At 39.3% G+C, this 17,954-nt stretch overlaps 1 protein-coding gene across 1 annotated transcript in view; it reads right to left on the reverse strand.

Moving 5' to 3' along the window:
* Positions 1-17,604, reverse strand: part of LOC123877337 (dual specificity tyrosine-phosphorylation-regulated kinase 2) — a 254,577-nt gene extending 236,973 nt beyond the window's left edge. Inside the window, exon 1 of the mRNA XM_045923996.1 lies at positions 16,488-17,604. Coding sequence (XP_045779952.1) covers positions 16,488-17,267 — 780 coding nt within the window. The 5' untranslated portion in view covers positions 17,268-17,604. The remainder of the gene's footprint in view (positions 1-16,487) is intronic.
* Between the last annotated feature and the right edge of the window lie 350 nt (positions 17,605-17,954).

Here is a 17,954-nt window from a genome sequence, read left to right on the forward strand (position 1 = left end):
GACTAGAAATTGACTACAAACTACAGGAAAATTAAGAAATTGGAAATGCCCCCCCTCTACGCCTCTTATGGGTGAAGCAAATCTGTAAATTCTGTCGCTAGAATGCTGATATTTTCAGGATAAGATGTCCTGGGCAGATTTATTAAACACATTGAGTATCAATTGTCTAGCTTTTATAGTTTCAGATTTATTGACAGTCAAAACTTCTAGTCTGTAATTCTAGGGTACTTCCCGAAGTCCTAGAAGACTGAAATTTGGTGTGTATACTAGAAATTGCATACAAACTACAGGAAAATTAAGAAATTCAAAATTTTCCCCCTCCACTCCCACGTATGGGGGAAGCAAATTATTTGTAAAGTCTATCGCTAGAATGCTGATATTTTCAGGATAATATGTCCTTGACAGACTTATCAAACGTACCAAGTATCAATTGTCTACCTGTTATGGTTTCAGATTTATTGCCATTCAAAACCCCTCTAGTCAAAAGTTCTAAAGTACTTCCCTAAGTCCTAGAAGACTGAAATTTGGTATGTAGGCTAGGGATTTCATTCAAACAACAGGAAAATAAACTTTTCCCAGTCTGTACATTTAAAAAATGTGTTTCCTGAAGTTTTAAAAGACTGAAATTTGATATATCTGCTTTAAAATTGAGTTGCAAGATTCCACCCAAACAAACATAGTTACATACATTGCAAGTGGAATAAAAGCTTTTAAAAAAAGAGGTAACGATAGAGAGCGGGCCATGAAAATGATGTAGGTACCTACAAAAAATAGATCCAAAAAAAAAAATCTAGGGCACCTGCCAAAAAGAAATGAAATCCCACCAAAAACATTTCATGTAAAATGTTGCCAAGACTCACAAGTTCATAATGCTTTCACTGTTAAAAAGTTATGAGATCTCTAGTAGAGCCAAGCCCCTAGCTGAGCTTAGAATTGCGCTGCCCATGGGACCTATCCCAAGTCCAAAGTATATAGCTCTTAAATGCTCTTGAGTATATCACATTTATAACAATAAAGAACAAATAACTCTACTTACAAGCTCTGATTTTACAAACCCTAAATCTTGGTTAAAAAAGTACGGCTTGGCCGTTTAATGTTCGTGAAACTATTACATGACATAACATATTATATTAAGGTCATAAGGAATAGTTTGTTCGACAATTACTAATTTTTATTATACTTCATTATTGTCGCACAAGCTATTCCGGGCTTAAATGTCATATCAGATAAAAGTACCATGAACATAAAACGGCCAAGCCGTCCTTTTTTAACCAAGATTTAGGGTTTGTAAAATCAGAGCTTGTAAGTAGAGTTATTTGTTCTTTATTGTTATAAATGTGATATACTCAAGAGCATTTAAGAGCTATATACTTTGGACTTGGGATAGGTCCCATGGGCAGCGCAATTCTAAGCTCAGCTAGGGGCTTGGCTCTACTAGAGATCTCATAACTTTTTAACAGTGAAAGCATTATGAACTTGTGAGTCTTGGCAACATTTTACATGAAATGTTTTTGGTGGTGACTATTACATAAGATTTCTACAGGAAACAATTATGCCTATCGAGATTGAGTGCTAATTAATCGCCCGCGATTTATTGCTTAGCATACATACGGCAGTCAACGTTTACCATAAATACTAAGACTTTGCTCAGACTTAAGAGGGCTCTCTCCGTCACTCGTTTCATACAATCGTAGTTCCAATTTCATTTGAATATTTCCAGATTTCTGTTAAAATATTCGGTTTCAAAGTTACGCGGTCTTAAAAATTTACATACAAATCTTTGAGCCCCTGTAATTTTAAAACTACATATTTTTAGAAAAATTTAAAACACCACAGACACAGATATTAGTTTCTAGAATATGTCTGCAAAATTTCATGGACTTTGGTTGCTTAATATTTAAATGAAATTGGAACTACGATTGTATGAAACGAGTGACGGAGAGAGCCCTGTTAAGACACTGATTAAACGAGACAGCGTTATACCGCTGGTATAAATCTGTCTCGTTTTAACTAAAACTTAAGTCTAAGCAAAGTCAAAATGCGCTCTATAGATTTCAACCTAAGTCTTATCTAACCAATTTTCCAAATGATTTTAAACTTATTTCGTGGTTTAACCACCTCAGCCCCGTCGTAACCACGACTCAGTACAACTGAGTCGAAATATCGGCAATTAAAACACCAAATTAATTGTGGTGGGTGAGGTGTGGTATCTACCATATAATTTTTTTTACAAAGTTTTAGATTATTGTATAACGATAGAAGTGGAAAGTATCGTAACGGCAATGTTAATGTCCCTTTCATGGTGGTCGAGATCTAGAGGTCGTCCTACACTGCGATTATTTTCGGTGCGCGGTTTTCACTCCAGCTAAAATACGTCTACCCCATCGGTCATCGGTTCTGCAACAGATCTGGCCCACTGCCGCTTTAAAGCTTTAGCTTTTTCTATTATATTGGGATGGATCACAGCTGTGTAGTTGCGCGCTTTACAAAAGGTTTATGTCCAGCAATAGACGTATACAGTCTAATATGAATGGATAAAGTTTTATAATCAAAACCATGTAAAACATAAAACAGCCGAATTTAACGCTACAACGCAATTCTATCCGGCTTAGCACTCTAAACTTATACAAAACCCAGTTCCTTTATCAGCGATTTACCAACAAATATCTGTTCCTAGGTTTGATTTACAATTTGAGCATAATAACCCTAGCTTTTGCCGTCACTGAACGCACGTGCGCCACGTCACGGTTTGAAAGCAATGCCGATTGTCAGCATAAATAGGGCACAAGTTACATGTTGTTAGCGTTTTACAGTGCGAAATATCGATAACTGTGTATGTTACATTTTAAGCTAACTTTGAAAGCAGTTTACGTAGCCAGAAAACACGTTTCAATGTCGATTGTTGGCGTAATGTGTGGCTTAAGTTATACGCGGTAAGCTTTTATATTAGTGTGAGCAGAATAACCGTAACTTTTGCCTAGCTAAACGCACGTGCGCCACGTCATGGTTTGAAAGCAATTCCAATTGTTAGCATAAATAGGGCTCAAGTTACATGTTGTTAGAGTTTTACATTAGTCATATAATATTATAAACTAGCGGCTGCTTGAGGATTGATTCTGCGATAATATCAATTTTCTTTATTCCATTTCGTACGTTTTACGTACAGATTGTTGGCGTAATGTGGTACACAAGTTAAACGCGGTCAGCAAATTATAGTTATTGGTGAGATGTTTAAATAACCTTAGCCCTTGCCACTGTTAGCCCTTTTGGACAATATTTTTTGTCAAATTATTTATTTAAGTAGGTATTTATTAGAAAGACTTTTTATTTGTATGCTAAGGAATCGTACTCAGCACATCATTATAGTGGTTGGTCACTGACTGTTGAGTTGTGTGTGTTGCATCACTTGCATCGAATCGAAATGTTGACAGCAAATGTAGAACTCATCGCGGATTCCGATCATGGGTCGATAGTTCTGCAGTTTGATAACTCGGTATAAGCGTATGACTTGGCACCGCGGGTACAATTTGCGTAAGATGGTAAAATCGATAGGAGCCGTCGCGACCGTATGACCCAATTTATCTGACAAGGACTGCGAATGTCAAGCTATCTCGACGCGGATTTCGGCCACGGGCCATTAGGTATCTGTTTTGGCGATGATACTGTTTAGTAATAAAGATGATTGCGCAGTTTTAGACGCGTTGGGGTTCCGTATATGCAAAGAAAAAAGGGACCCTTATAATGATCACTTCGTTGTCTGTAGGACGGGTCCAATGGAAGCAAAACCTATACTCGGGTGAAATTTCTTTATTGTAGCGGTCTATCTTATAGAGAAAACCAACATGCGAAATCTCAAGTTACTAGACCCAGCGTTGGTTTGGTGTATGTTCAGTGTCAGTCAGTCAGTTAATCTTTTTGGGCGCGAGCGCTAGGGCCTACGTAAACGAGCCACTCGCCACAACAATACATTTTCGTACATATTACTTTTTTGCTTTCAAAAGTATAGTTCACCTGCCGGACTTGGTCATAAAGGCTAACAGTTTGAAAGCCTATATTGTCTCTTATATTATTATATTATAACAAGTGTATATTAAAAATTAATTTCAAACGGCTGAACCGATTTTCTTGGATTATAGCTAAGAACACTCTCGATCAAGCCACCTTTCAAACAAAAAAAACTAAATTAAAATCGGTTCATTCGTTTAGGCGCTACGATGCCACAGACAGATACCCAGATACACACGTATAACTTATAACACCCCTCTTTTTGGGTCGGGGGTTAAAAAGGAAAGATTTGCTTGTTTGTAATCGATAAACTCTGAAAATACTGAATAGATTTTAATAATTGTTTCACCATATTATCTTAGATATATAGAAGCTGCATTGGATACATGTCTGTTAATTCCCAATTCAATTTCCATTTCGAGTAAGTATCCTATATCCACTGTAACGATAACCTATAGTTAGTTACCTACGTGACGAATATTACGTTGTACGAATTTAAAACAAAATTGATAAGAGCTATCATAACAAGACAATTGGGTCATACCAGCAAAATTACATATATACGACTAGATAGCTATAGCTGTGTGTAATTCACATCAACGCAATATGTTTTATCTGTCTCAACGTGAAACCTGTATTTGTGTGGGAAAGATAAAGGTTTTGTCAACTATGTACGTTTAATATCGACATATTTCTGTAATTCGCATATAGCTCCGAAAAATTTGTGCTGTCAGGAATCCCGGATGCCCCGCTGTCTTAACCACAAGGCTTATAATCAATCTAAATGTTTCAGTTACAGACCAGGGTAAATATTGCTTAACCAGCACTTTCGTTAAACTCTGTCGCAACTAGGCCATTTCACCCTCGAGTATGAAACGCAAGTATTTATTAGCTATTACTAACAGTTTAATTTCGCTCCGTGAAAAGGCTATCAAGATGGAAAATAATAAAGTGCTCATAAACGTCAGACCTAGGAACGGCCATTAGGCTAAGCTGTTGTACACACGGACAGATTTTTTAACGCGCGTCAAAAAAGCGTTAGAATAAAATTAATTGTATGAAAAGTTCACATATACCTAAACATTTTTCTAAATGCTAACGCTTGGTCAAGATGAAGAACTAAAAAGAAGAAAAATTAATATATTATGGGCATAATAGAAAAATGCCCTGTTGAACGCCGATAGTTTAAAGAAGCAAGTAGGTAAAGACCTGCAAAGTCTCAGAAGACCAGCTGCTGGATTGCGGGAAAACTGCACAAACCATTATAACAATCGCAATCGTTGTGATTGGCAGATTTTATGATATATATAACGGAGGCCGCGGGTGTTATCAGGTTATCGTGGGCATATTTTTCACTTTTTTTATTACTTAGTTGTGGGTAGGCGAACATACAATCGCGAGAAACTGATTACGAGATTTATCACACACACGAATACACTCTGTAGAGTCACTAACGCACGGTAAATTACACGGTTAACACTTTTATCCCTTTTCAAACCATTGTAACTAACTAGACGCACAATGCACACACCACTCTGCGAACTGATGGGTTTGGTGTGGCGCAGCGGTGATAGTTTCTAACCATGCTCTATGGAGCTTCGATGAGAACTGTCCTGTTGTCCTTAGGACAACGCTTGAACGAACCGTCGAATGATAACCTGCTCCCCGCCACACCAACTCCACCCAGGCTTACCGACAATTCCATGATCGAATCAACTAAACCTGAGTCCGCAAACAGATGTCGCTCTACAATTCAGTATAGTACAACCATTTCATAACAGATGGTGCTTTAAATAATGGCCACTTTAATGTTAGTCTCCGATATATATATATATATTCTTGTTCCAACAATACATTATAGCCAACAGTAAGCGAGCATCAACCAATCAAAGATGATTGCGATCGTGATGTTGTTGCTGTCATTCTAACGCAATCGAGCCGCCCGATTGCATGAAGTGGCCCAGCGCAGGAAACTTAATCAAAAAGTGTTACTTATCTGCCCGTAGTAGTTTTGTAACTACCAGGCGTGTCGTACTAACACATCGGGTATTACGTCTGGGCACACGCAGTCTTCCCTGTCCTACCCCTAGTGTGAGTTTTTAAAGCGCAAAGTCAGAAGCTCGCAAAAGAAGCCCAGTACATGCATTAGTGGCAGCTTATAGTGTCAGAGGTTAAGATCCTCTATGGGTTACTGAGCTAGTGAAGTTAGTAGGACGATAAGCGTTGCATTGAATTTGCCTTCTTTTTTAACGCGCGTTTGAAAAAAGCCCGTGGGAACGAAGGCTAAGTGATTAAACTTAGGCCTATAAAGCGCATATTCACTTCCGTAACACCACCAGTAAAATTGCTATTAACTAACTATTGTTTTATTCATTGTTTAATGGATGACAGTTTAATACTTGACCGTTAAACACTCTCACGATAAGTTAGGCCCGGTATCTACTTAAGCGAAGCGGAGAAATGTGTTCAAGAGCCCAATCAGATTATTTATTGATAGATGACATGAAAATTTATCACATCATCATCGAGAATTTGATTAATCTGCTGAACATTTCTCTGGCCATCTCCACTTTGGTGGCCTAAAGGTATAGATTTTTTTTAAAGGAAATCGATGGCAGTCATGTTTACACCCCGACAGCAGCACTTTTCTTAGTGTTTTCCTAGATTAGATAGTTATGCTTAGAATTACTCAAGGAACATCTGTGGTTAAGGGCTTAGTCTTAGCTTCGTAAAAAAATTAAGGGCCACGCCGCTTTTTGCCCAATAATAACCTCTCCACTAACAAGGAGTTTATACGAAAAATAACCAAGGTAAAAATAAAAGGGTTAAAGAGTTATGACCCGTACTAATTGAACGCGTTAAAATAAAATATTTATCTGGACTTTTATAGAACTTCCGTTTTTAGATTAATGACCTGACTTCATAAAAACACGCGATGTTAAAAGAGTATTGAAGACATTGAACTTTTACTATTTAGTATTTAGGTTAAACCAAACCCAAAGCTTATTAAGTACTACATACTACCTACAATACTTAAAGCGAAATGTGATATAATGTGAAATATAAACCTGTGTGCCTACACGTCCTACTTACACTTTAATACCTAAAATTCCAGTTACAGAATCAAAATAAGGTACCTTAAATAAATGCAAATAAATGCGAATGTGTCTGTCTGCTATTTTTTTAAAGGCCCATCCATTTAACCGATTTTGATGAAATTCGGTACAGAGGTCGGAGACAACTAACTTGCATTCCGGGAACGGACACAGGCTATTTTTTGTCCCGGAAAATCAACGATCTCGCACGGGATTTTAAAAATCCACGTGGACGAAGTTGCGGGCATCATTTACTTGATACAGAGATAGTTTGCAGTTTGCACCTCAATCCAGGCGGACGAACTCGCATTTTAAATAATTTATAGGCTTGAGTGCAATTACAGTTCACTCCCAATGCAAAAAAACGACTGCAGCCAAAGGTAAATAAAGCAAACCTTCAGGGTAACACCAGTCCGGTCCGAGGAAGAAGTTTAAATTACAAATGCTAAATATTAAGCCATTAGTCTATTAGACTGAACAAAAGCGAAAACCAGTTATTTCTGAGAGTGCATTGCGATTATTTTCGCTGTAACAATGCAATTTTTATTCAAGCAATTTCAAGTCTTATCCAACTGCAAATAAAGCCCAGTTTGGTTAATCTCAGAGAGGGAGAGCATCCCTTCCCACCTCTACGGGATATAACCTGTTTCAGGTTTATTTATAAACGCTACCTGGCTTTGTACAGGTGTACAAGCAAGTAAGGATGCACGATTTTATGCTTTGAATCGATTTTTTGGATCGCAATGAATCAAATGCCTTTAAATCGATTTTAAGATCGGATCCTATGCTCTTGAATGGAACACTTGAATTTGCTTTTCTAATAAATAAAACACCCGTCTTTCGATACTATACTATTTTATTGCCTTATTCTTCGATAAACAATTATACCTATTGCTAATTGTATAGTGATGTGTTGCACTGCACTTTGACTGGACTGTAGTGATAATACTTTTGATGGTTTTATATATGTTTTAATAATAAAATAGTAATGAACTTTACAACAATATAAGCGCTGGTAATTTGGAGGCGGTCGCGCCGCGAATGCATTGTGCCGCGCGCCGGCGCCGCACCGCGAGGCTCCCCGCTCCCGCAGCCCGCCGCCGCGCACGCCTTGTGCAGTGCTATAGCACTAAACACTAATCGAACACCTTAATCAACTACTTACACTCAAAAATTATTTTACTTTTTGACCTTTCTTCACGTCCAAACTTTTCAAAAATAATAATTTTGAATTTCGTCGGTTACGACTTTCACTTAAAGCTCATCGAAATATTTCGATACAAGTATGAGAGAACACGTTGTCTTCAGATGGCACAGAAGTAGCGAATATCGTAGACTTTATGAACGATTCGATCCGCCAGACGTTTCAATCGTTTCGTCTCACCTGAAAATTGCATTGTAATGAATCGATACAAAAATTCCTAGATCGTACATACCTACACTTGAACTGATCTTCATAAAAATCGAATCGTAATGTACGTGTACATCCCTACAAGCAAGTCGTCCTACGGCCATCTTTGAAAACATTTTTTTTTGTGTTAGCAGGTCAGTTTGTACGAAATTAAGAATGTCGTGTTTTCGCTTGTAGTTGTTGTGTTCTAACATTTCGAATAAGCAGCTGTTTACAAGTTAAACTAGGTGCTTTCAACTTGTTTTCTCTGTAAAATTGGTCTTTTAGTTTATCGAATTGAATCCACACTACCTACTAATATTAACTCATGTGATATGAATGCGAAAGTCTGTTGGTCTGTGTGGTTTCCACGGGATTCCACGGCACCGAGGGTTTCGTACTCGGGTATTTTACCGACATTTTGCACGATAAATCAAAAACTATTATGCTTAAAAATAAATAAAAATCTGTTTTAGAATGAACAAGTAAATCACTTTCATATGATACCCCACATGGTATAGTTATCCTATTTTGAAAATTGAAACACATTTAAATTTTTTTCTGTGTTCTTCGTTTTTCCTTTTGAGGTACGGAACTTATAAGACCTCAGCGCTCACCACTGAATCAGGGTTTACCTCAAATCAAATAAATTTTCTTTATTGCGAATTTGGGTTAGTTTACAGATCTGAATATATTAATTTCCTCAATTGTTAATTTTGGTATTTTTACAAACCATGACTTCTGCAACCTATTTTGCTTTTACTGACGGTCAAGTTTAACAGTAACTATAACTTAACTTTAACCACCTGTCCTTTAATTGGACCACAGTAACTACTCGTACACTTGTATGGTGCATAATAAGCAGTACCAGTATAATTTGGAATGTGGCGTCAACATTTTATTGACACAATAATTTGCTTCGGACGCTGTAATTTCATTGCGGCGCGGCGCGCGGCGTACAGAACCCGATACATCGACATGACAAATATTTGCTGTTAACTAAATTTGTAGCGAATATTTCGTTGCGATCTACCACTTTTGGTTTTCACCAATCGCGCAATTTTCTTTTCACTTGGCTTTCCATTTCTAGATTCTATTCGCATGTCGTAATCGACTAATATTTAATAATCAATAGGATCTTGGACTGTAGTAATAAAATGATGTTGCGTCGAGACAAAACGTCGCAACAAAATTCAATTAAGTATACTTTTTACAACAAATATGACTCTGATTTTACTTTCATGTTTATGTAAACAATGATAATAAAAGTAACTACTTGGTAGAGAAACAAGATTTTCAATTAAAGAGGATTCCAAAGTAATCAAGTCTATAAAAGCATGACTTTATAATTGGAAATTTCTTTTTTTATTACCCACCGAGCGAAAGTTATTCCACAGAAAGAATTAATAAAACAGAGCATTTATTCTTTATTTACAGACGACTTTGAATCGCGCCGGATCATTTTAGGTAACCTATGCCTTTTGAGTTCGCTGTGTCAAGTCAGTCCTCGGCATCCTCCAAATAGTTCGACGAGATCTGTCGCCGATCGTAAGCAGGTTGAGACTTCAGGATTGCGAGAAAAAACGGAGGCAGGGCGAGACACTGCTCAACTCAATACATTCAGGTTTATGGCATCCAGAGAAGAGGTATCTATAAGACAAGTTGAAAATGAACGATATCTTCATATTATCTTCAATTGCTTAATGTTATCTCTACGAGACAAGGCTTTGAAAATGCAGCGAGATTGTCCTCTACACCCACAAAATAAAATGTACAGCAACTCTGGAATGTCTATAAAAAAATCCGGAAGCATTGTGTGCTTTGCTTTGTCATTTGACTTGGAGACGAATACATGACGAGACATCCCACACATTCGCGATCAACCATTTTCGCCAAATATGTGGTGTTGTTGGCCTGCAGTGGCAAGCTCACTTTGTCATTTGCGAAATTGGGAGGATTATTTCCATTTCTGAATTCACGTGACAGACACGATGACAAACATCAAGGCGAAAAGCGCAGCGAAAGCTGGACATAGTTTTCTGTACACCGAAACTGCAAGCTACGCCGAGCGACGGGTGAATTCGCAAAGCGTTTGAAAAAAAAAGTACAGCTCCAAGCTCGAAAATCGTACAAACATTACGGAGTAAAGTTGAAAAAACGGTAGTACGCCGAACTCGAGATCAACTCCCGTACAAAAGACTATACAGAGTATAAATAGGTATATGTCCTAATAAAAACGATTAAGGTGAGTTTTCACCTTGGTCTGTACGTTAAACCTTCACGGCGCTATGACCTGTGAAGGTAGTTAAAATTAGAAACAAAAACGCGAATCTAAAAGTTTCTTATCGATCGAGCGCTTGATCACCAGCCCGGTAATTTGACGTCAGTTAGTCGATAGGTATTGCCACCGAGACTGATAGTATAACTCTGACGATGACTCGATGACTGATGTTTGCATGATAAATATCTGGACAGTTAATATCTGCTCCATCAATCGTTCATACTAACTCATGACGGATGGAATTGACTGATGCAGGCAGGACCTAGCCATTAGACGGTACGACTCTAATCGACAAACATAAGACTAAATATCAAGAGATTTTTGCATTAGCGTCATGATTTATCATTCCATAAAAGACTGTCTAGTTGACTAACTTCAGCTAGTTTTGTATGGGATTCAGAATTCATGGGATAATTTGCGACTCTTGCACAAGAATCGCTAAAGTAGACTCGCATCATCATTATCATGACATTGACACCTGCCAATACTGAGCTCAGGTCTCCTCACAGAATGAGATGGGTTTAGGCTGGAACCTACCACGCTTGCCAAATGTGGATTGGCAGAATTCCCGCTCTCTGGGAACATTAAGGCATTATGGTAACTTGGGGCATTATGGGAACTCTCAGGGTCGCTTGTTTCCTCATGATGCTTTTTTCCCCTGATAAATCAAGCAGGTGACTCTTACAAGTTAGATGCGCGGTTCGAAATCGGACCCAGGACCCAAAATAGGCAGCCGAAGTCTTAAAACCACTGTAAAACTAAAAACAGCTGTTAAATTGGCATTCTGCCTTTTGTAAATTCAGTAAATCAAGCATTCCTAATTCTAGCATTTAGGCAAGTAACATAACCATTTGGAATACAAGCCCCACTAATCCGCTTATCTTTTGCTATCTTTACTATCTACCACTATCACGTATGTAATTCATTATTAAGTATAGTTCTACTTACATCGTAGTTAGTAAATAATATTCAAATTACAAAAGGAAAAAGAGAAAAGGCTCTTGGAAAGGCCTATGTCCTATTACTTATGTAGTTAATAAAAGCCTGCAACTTTGTCCATGTGCCTTGGACTACTCAAATTCCAATTCTCTATATTACCCCCTTCGGAGTTGAATTTTCAAAAAAAAAAAAACAGCCCGGTCCATCCAGTAATAGAGCTGTGCGTAGATAGATCAGTCAGTCGGTCACTTTTATCTTTTATATATAATTAGAAGAAGATTAAGTACAGACCAATAAAATCTCTTGAATAACGATGTAACTACGAACTACCAAACGAGTGTTAGGAAACCGGTCGAAGAAGAAATTACCGCTACATCTCAGTGCCATGAACTGAGGCTAGATCTATCATAGCTAAATCTACAGTTTAATAACCTAAGATGTTAGACAAGAATTTCTATTTATTGCCTTTAAGTATACTGTAAAAAAAGGAGACGGATTCGATGCCAATTATTGTTTTTTGGCGATGTTATTAAAGCTGAACCGGTCTCACATATTTTATCCGTGTAAGTACCGGGCATAAAGCTAGTCTAAGTGGTTTTTTTTTCCATTTGTAAGAGTATATCAGTTTACCCGGGATCCAACCCCGGACATAGGGGCCAAGTGAACGTAAATTGGACTATTGCAAAACTTTTCCACAATCATTGCTTTCTCTCACGGCCTAATAGGTATTCAGTTCTATGAAAAAAGTAGGCACGTTGCAACAATAACTTTTATTTTTTTAATATAGATCTAAATAAAAAAATACAAGCTAACCCTTGACTGCAATCTCATTTAGTGATAAGTGATGATGCAGTCTGCGATGGAAGCAGGCTAACCTGGAAGGGGTTATAACACACGGCATTGCACCGTCTTCTTACCGTCAGCGTCACTCTTATCAAAAACATGTAAAGGCGCCAACCCTCATCTTATCTTGCATATCAGTTGGTTTGGTGCCATCGAAGTAGGTCCCAACTGTTCAAATAATATGCGCAATTGTTACAATTTCAGTTCAAGTAAATATGTAAATTTATAACAACTTACTAAGTTTAAGGGTCCTTCCAGACGCGCAACAACCACACCACAGCGACAAAAATGTCACAAAATTGTATGAATACCCTGTAAGAAATGAACTGGAAACGTACGCGTAATATTGAACCAGCTGAAAATCAGCGCTGTATACTCTATTTTTTCTACAAGGCATAGAGCATTATGCCAAAAATTATGCTGAGCTGGGTTCTTTTTCTCTAAAAGGTCGTAATCTACAGATTTTCTAAAATTTACTTTTAGATGAGTCTATCTAGTTTTTTTAACTGTACTAGCACTTCACTGTTTTCACGGTAGACCTAAACCCGAAAAAGTTCATTGTTTATTCCTGGCTGTAAAATTGCATTTTGTGTATCCGACCTTTAGATGGCCTCGATATTATTCTAGTGCTTGTGTTGTTTGGGACTGTTTCGTTTAATTAATGTTGATATGGATTCAAAGGTTTCAACTGCACAATGTATTCTTGTATTGCAGACAAATTCAGGGACGCATTGCCGTAATGAGCTTGTGCTTGACCAAGTCTTTGCACAGACATCTTGTCGAGCGACTTGTCGTTAGTGTGACCTTTCGCAAAATTAATATAGATTTTAGACAAACTACTTCATTCTCCGTTCGCTCAATCATCGACTGGTAGGTCAAACTTTTGTTACGTATGCAGTGAACGGTCGAAGGTTCACAGTTTCGTATTATTTTTGTTCTTTTTGTCTGCCTGCAACCAATGACATTGACTCTTTTTTTAATAGTCCAATAGATCGCGGTTTCGCAATCGCACGGATGCGTTTGAGTTTTGACGTAAATAACTGTGTAAAACTGAACGCGCATTCAGTTTTATTTTTCCAGTTGACTAAACTGCCGTGGAAATGGAAAGGGCGGTAAATCGGATTTATCGATTTTTTCGTCAAACTTTCTTTCTTCGTGCTTGTATTTTATGGTTCTATGCAACATGATAAACGAAATAAGTAATATTTAAGTAATTTTTTCAAAAATAAAATAATTATTATTTATGCGCCGGTTTTTCACTACTACCTTTTTAACTTACTTACCTTACTGCCATCTCGATTACCTATCAGCCAAGCTAAGAAACTATAGACAGTTAATTATGCATATTCAAATACCTATACTCCTATGTAAGTCAACCTGTGGCTTGAATGATAAGACTCTACCGCGCCTAAAATTCGCTCACTCAGCAAGTTTTTTCTTTTGCGTTTAATTTCAAAATGAACTATAGCAATGATCCATCAGATTCTACATTCTTCATAATATAATATCTAAGTACGGTACGGCTCTACAAATCAGTAAAGTTTTGTAGATAAATATAGGGAGAAATGTAGATGGTCCTGGTAACCGAAGGATTTCAAAATGGCCCAGCGTTTTAGAAGAAATTCTCTACGACATGGCCATGCATCACTCGTTGCCCGTTATTAAAGCACATAAACATATTAGTATTTGCGGTACATTTGAGGAAAACAAATCTAAAAACCGCAGTGCCGCTTAGCTCTACCAACAAGTCGGGTGTTACTGAAACGTAATCGGGAAGCTCTAAAATAGAACTGGACGCGTAGCTCACAAGTCGCAGTCTTTATAAGTTATAACCCGTTCAGATAACGTTTATCATCACATACCTACGTAGCACGTAATAAGAAGCTGCTTTTGTATATGTAACTATTTGTCTATAACTACCGGGAAGCGCTGTGTAGGCAGACCCCCGCTAGGTGGAAAGATGAGTATAGACGAGCGGTAGGAGGCCGCTGCTGAAAGCTTTAGCGCTAGCCATACACGATCAAGTTTACCGTCAAGTCTTTTTTTAAATAAAAAATAGCGAGCAAACGAGCAGGCGGGTCTCCTGGTGTTAAGTGATTACCGCCACCCATGAACATTTGCAGCACCAGAGGCATCGCCGATGTGTTGCCGGCCTTTCAGGAATTGGCAGCGGTGTCCAGTCAACTGATAGCCTGTATGGCTATCAGTTGACTGGACTCCGCTGCAAATAAGTAGGCTATATGTACCTATTTGCAATCTAGAAAAATAAACCTATTTGACAGAAATAGTACCTAATAATTAAATAGTTAACTACCTACCAATTTAGAATCGAATGTCATCAACGTTTATTAACTTCGATGAACTTTCGATGAAGGTCGACACTCTATGGAGCCAAACAGAAAGTTTGGTAGAGCAAAACAAAGTTATTTTCGTGGGATATTTTGATAGTTCTAAATACCTTCTAGTTGCCTCGTCTAATCTAGTACTTAGGTAGAGGAGGGCCTAAAGAGACAGACACGTGCCTCCACGTAAGCTTAAGGTTATAGGGCTGTGGCTCCTATGGGAGTACAAAACATGTTTTACACTTACGCCATGGAGTAATATTATTGTAGTAATGTGATACTATTACTTCATACTTTCGTAAGATCAAAGTACGAGCAGGTTTGGCCCGCTGATCGTTCACGCAAGTTCGCGGGCAGCTGTTCGATTTTGATCCTAGTGCCTGTACTGAACATACTCTACTGAGCAAGTCTGTTGAATCTCGTGTAGATTGGTACGCACGGACGGGACCAGCTGTTTAAACAACGAATGACAATATTTATTTTACTCCTCATGCCTACACTGAACTTACGCCACTGAGCAAGTCTGTGTTGTCTCCTGTAGGAAGATAAGAGTACGGGTGTGGCCAGCTGATTGGTACGCACGGACGAGGGCAGCTGTTCACAACAAATGACGATATCGATTTTACCCCAGTCTCACTCACTAGCCGATCTTGCAAACGAAACAGGTGTTTGAGCGATTCGGTAACCTAATAACTGAACGCAAACATTCTGTACGCCCACCTACGCACACACAGGTGTTATTAGTAAAATATTTTAGACTAGCTGATGCCCGCGACTTCGTGGATTGAAGTTTTTGATTTTCCGGGATATGAAGTAGCCTATATCACTCTCCCGGTCTTTAACTATAACCATGCAAAAAATCACGCCGATCCGTTGCGGCGTGATTGAAGAACAAACCAATAAACAAACAAATACACTTTCGCGTTTATAATAATGGGTATATGGGTAGTGGTGATAGTGGTATTTTTTACCCTAGTTATACCTACAGCTAGCTAGAAATGTTTCACCGGGCATTTATAAATATTCATGGAAATGTGAAACTGGCGAATTAAAAATCTTTTTAATTATACCTACCTAGTTACTGGGTAAAAACTAGATAGAAATTCACGATTAATTAAAATGATGCACATTTTGAAGCTGTCGTCTATGCTCTAACTAGTTTTTTCTCACGACTTCGGCTTCGTTGGAAAATTTGCAAAATTTCTTCGTGGGGTATGGTGTAGAGTCTGTTGAAAAGACACTCTACGTCCAAAATCTCAAGTAAGTATTTACCTAGTGCCAACTGCCAACGCACAGCGATTTGAGATGTCTGCTCAAAGGAGTAAATTGCTCCTTCTATAGAAAAATAATTTAGGTGTTTTATCTGCCCTAGTTAGTTAGGTTAGGTTAGTATTAAAAATAGGTTTAACCTTTAATTATAGGTGTTCATTCTTATTATTCTTTATCTTGATTAAAATTATAAGTTAATACATTATCATGAGTACCTTTCTATTTATTATTTATTTCTACGTCCTCTACCTCTACTTTCTAATATGGACTAAGGTTAGAAATAGGAAAGCATTGTCGTTCACTCTGGCATTGTGCTGACTGACCTTAATGCCGGAGCGTCCCTGCTGCTTGAGCAGCACGTTCTCGGGCTTCATGTCGCAGTGGATGATGCGGCTCTTGCTGAGCGCGTGGAGACACTGCAGCAGGCTGTGCGAAAACTTGCGCACCAGCTGCAAAGAGAACCCCTGAAACTTGTTCTTCTTTATCAGCTCGTACAGGTTTATCGATAGCAGCTCGAACGTTATACACGTGTGGTTGCGGAACGTGAACGAGTCGAACATGTGGATCACGTTCATCGTATTATCCTTGTCCTGCTCTCGCAGGTGCTCCAAGATGCGGATCTCCTCTTGCGCCTGCCGGTGGAAACGCTTCTCGTTACGCACCATCTTTAGAGCCACGTTCTCGCGCTTTTTGTGGTCGTACGCTTTGACGACTTGCCCGAAGCTGCCCTTGCCGATGACTTTGAGAACCTCGTAGCGGTACGCGATATGGTCGTGCGGGATGTGGATGTACGATCCCTGCTCGTTGTCGTATTCGCAGTTGTTGGGGAAGCCTACCAGACCCGGCCGCTTCTTGGCGTTCGCGCCTATGAAGTACACTTGGGGATAGTCGAATATCTCGCGGTGCTCGTACGGCGTGAGCTTGTTCATGTAGAGCTTCATGACCTGCTCGGGGCTCGCGGCGGCGGCCGGCGGACGCTTGTCGGGCGGCTGCGCGGCCGCGGGCGGCGCCGGCGGCCCGGGCTCCAGCGGCGGAAGCGCCCCGTCCCGGAGCAGCGCGCGCCCGAACGCGTGCGCGCTCCCCAGAGGCATGTCGCCGGTCATGGCCGAGCGGCCGCCGCCACCGCGCGCTTCGCTCGCCGTGGCCGTGCCGACCCACACCCTACACACTGCACCTCACTCACTGCACTCGCACTGATGCACGAACCCACCCTTGGGCGCTGCACGACATTTCACAAGGACCAGGAACGAGAACAACCACGCTTCCACTTATGCGGACACATTCCGTCTCGGACACGATACGATGGAACCGTCACAGATGATACCGTGCGACGCGAACGTGAAACGCAAACAAAGACCCCCTTCCTTGCAGGCCGACCCGACGACAGAACCAGAGAGAAAATAGAAACTGGTCGCCAAAGTCATTGAACCATTCGCCTGGCAAGAGCCAACGAGTGCGAGTGAGAAGGGACACGAATCACTTGTTTCCACGTCTATTTCTAGAGGGCGCTTTTCGTTTCTACATATTGTGTCTTTATGAAAGACCGAAATAATGCAATATGTAGCAGTGCTGCCACTCACATTTCTTTTTTAATCCGACTGCACTAGAAAAAGGATAATGTTCTTCAGGTATAACTATGTGTGTATGTGTACCTAAGTATTCAGGAAATAGTTTGTTACATTTTTGTTGTGTGTGTCGCCTACAACTAAAACGGGAGGATAGATTTCAATAGTTACATAAGAATATGACTTTATATTCATCTTAGTCAAGTCGGAGTATAGTATGACTAA

This window comes from Maniola jurtina, chromosome 23 (assembly GCF_905333055.1).
Source record: "Maniola jurtina chromosome 23, ilManJurt1.1, whole genome shotgun sequence".
Lineage (NCBI taxonomy): Eukaryota > Metazoa > Arthropoda > Insecta > Lepidoptera > Nymphalidae > Maniola > Maniola jurtina.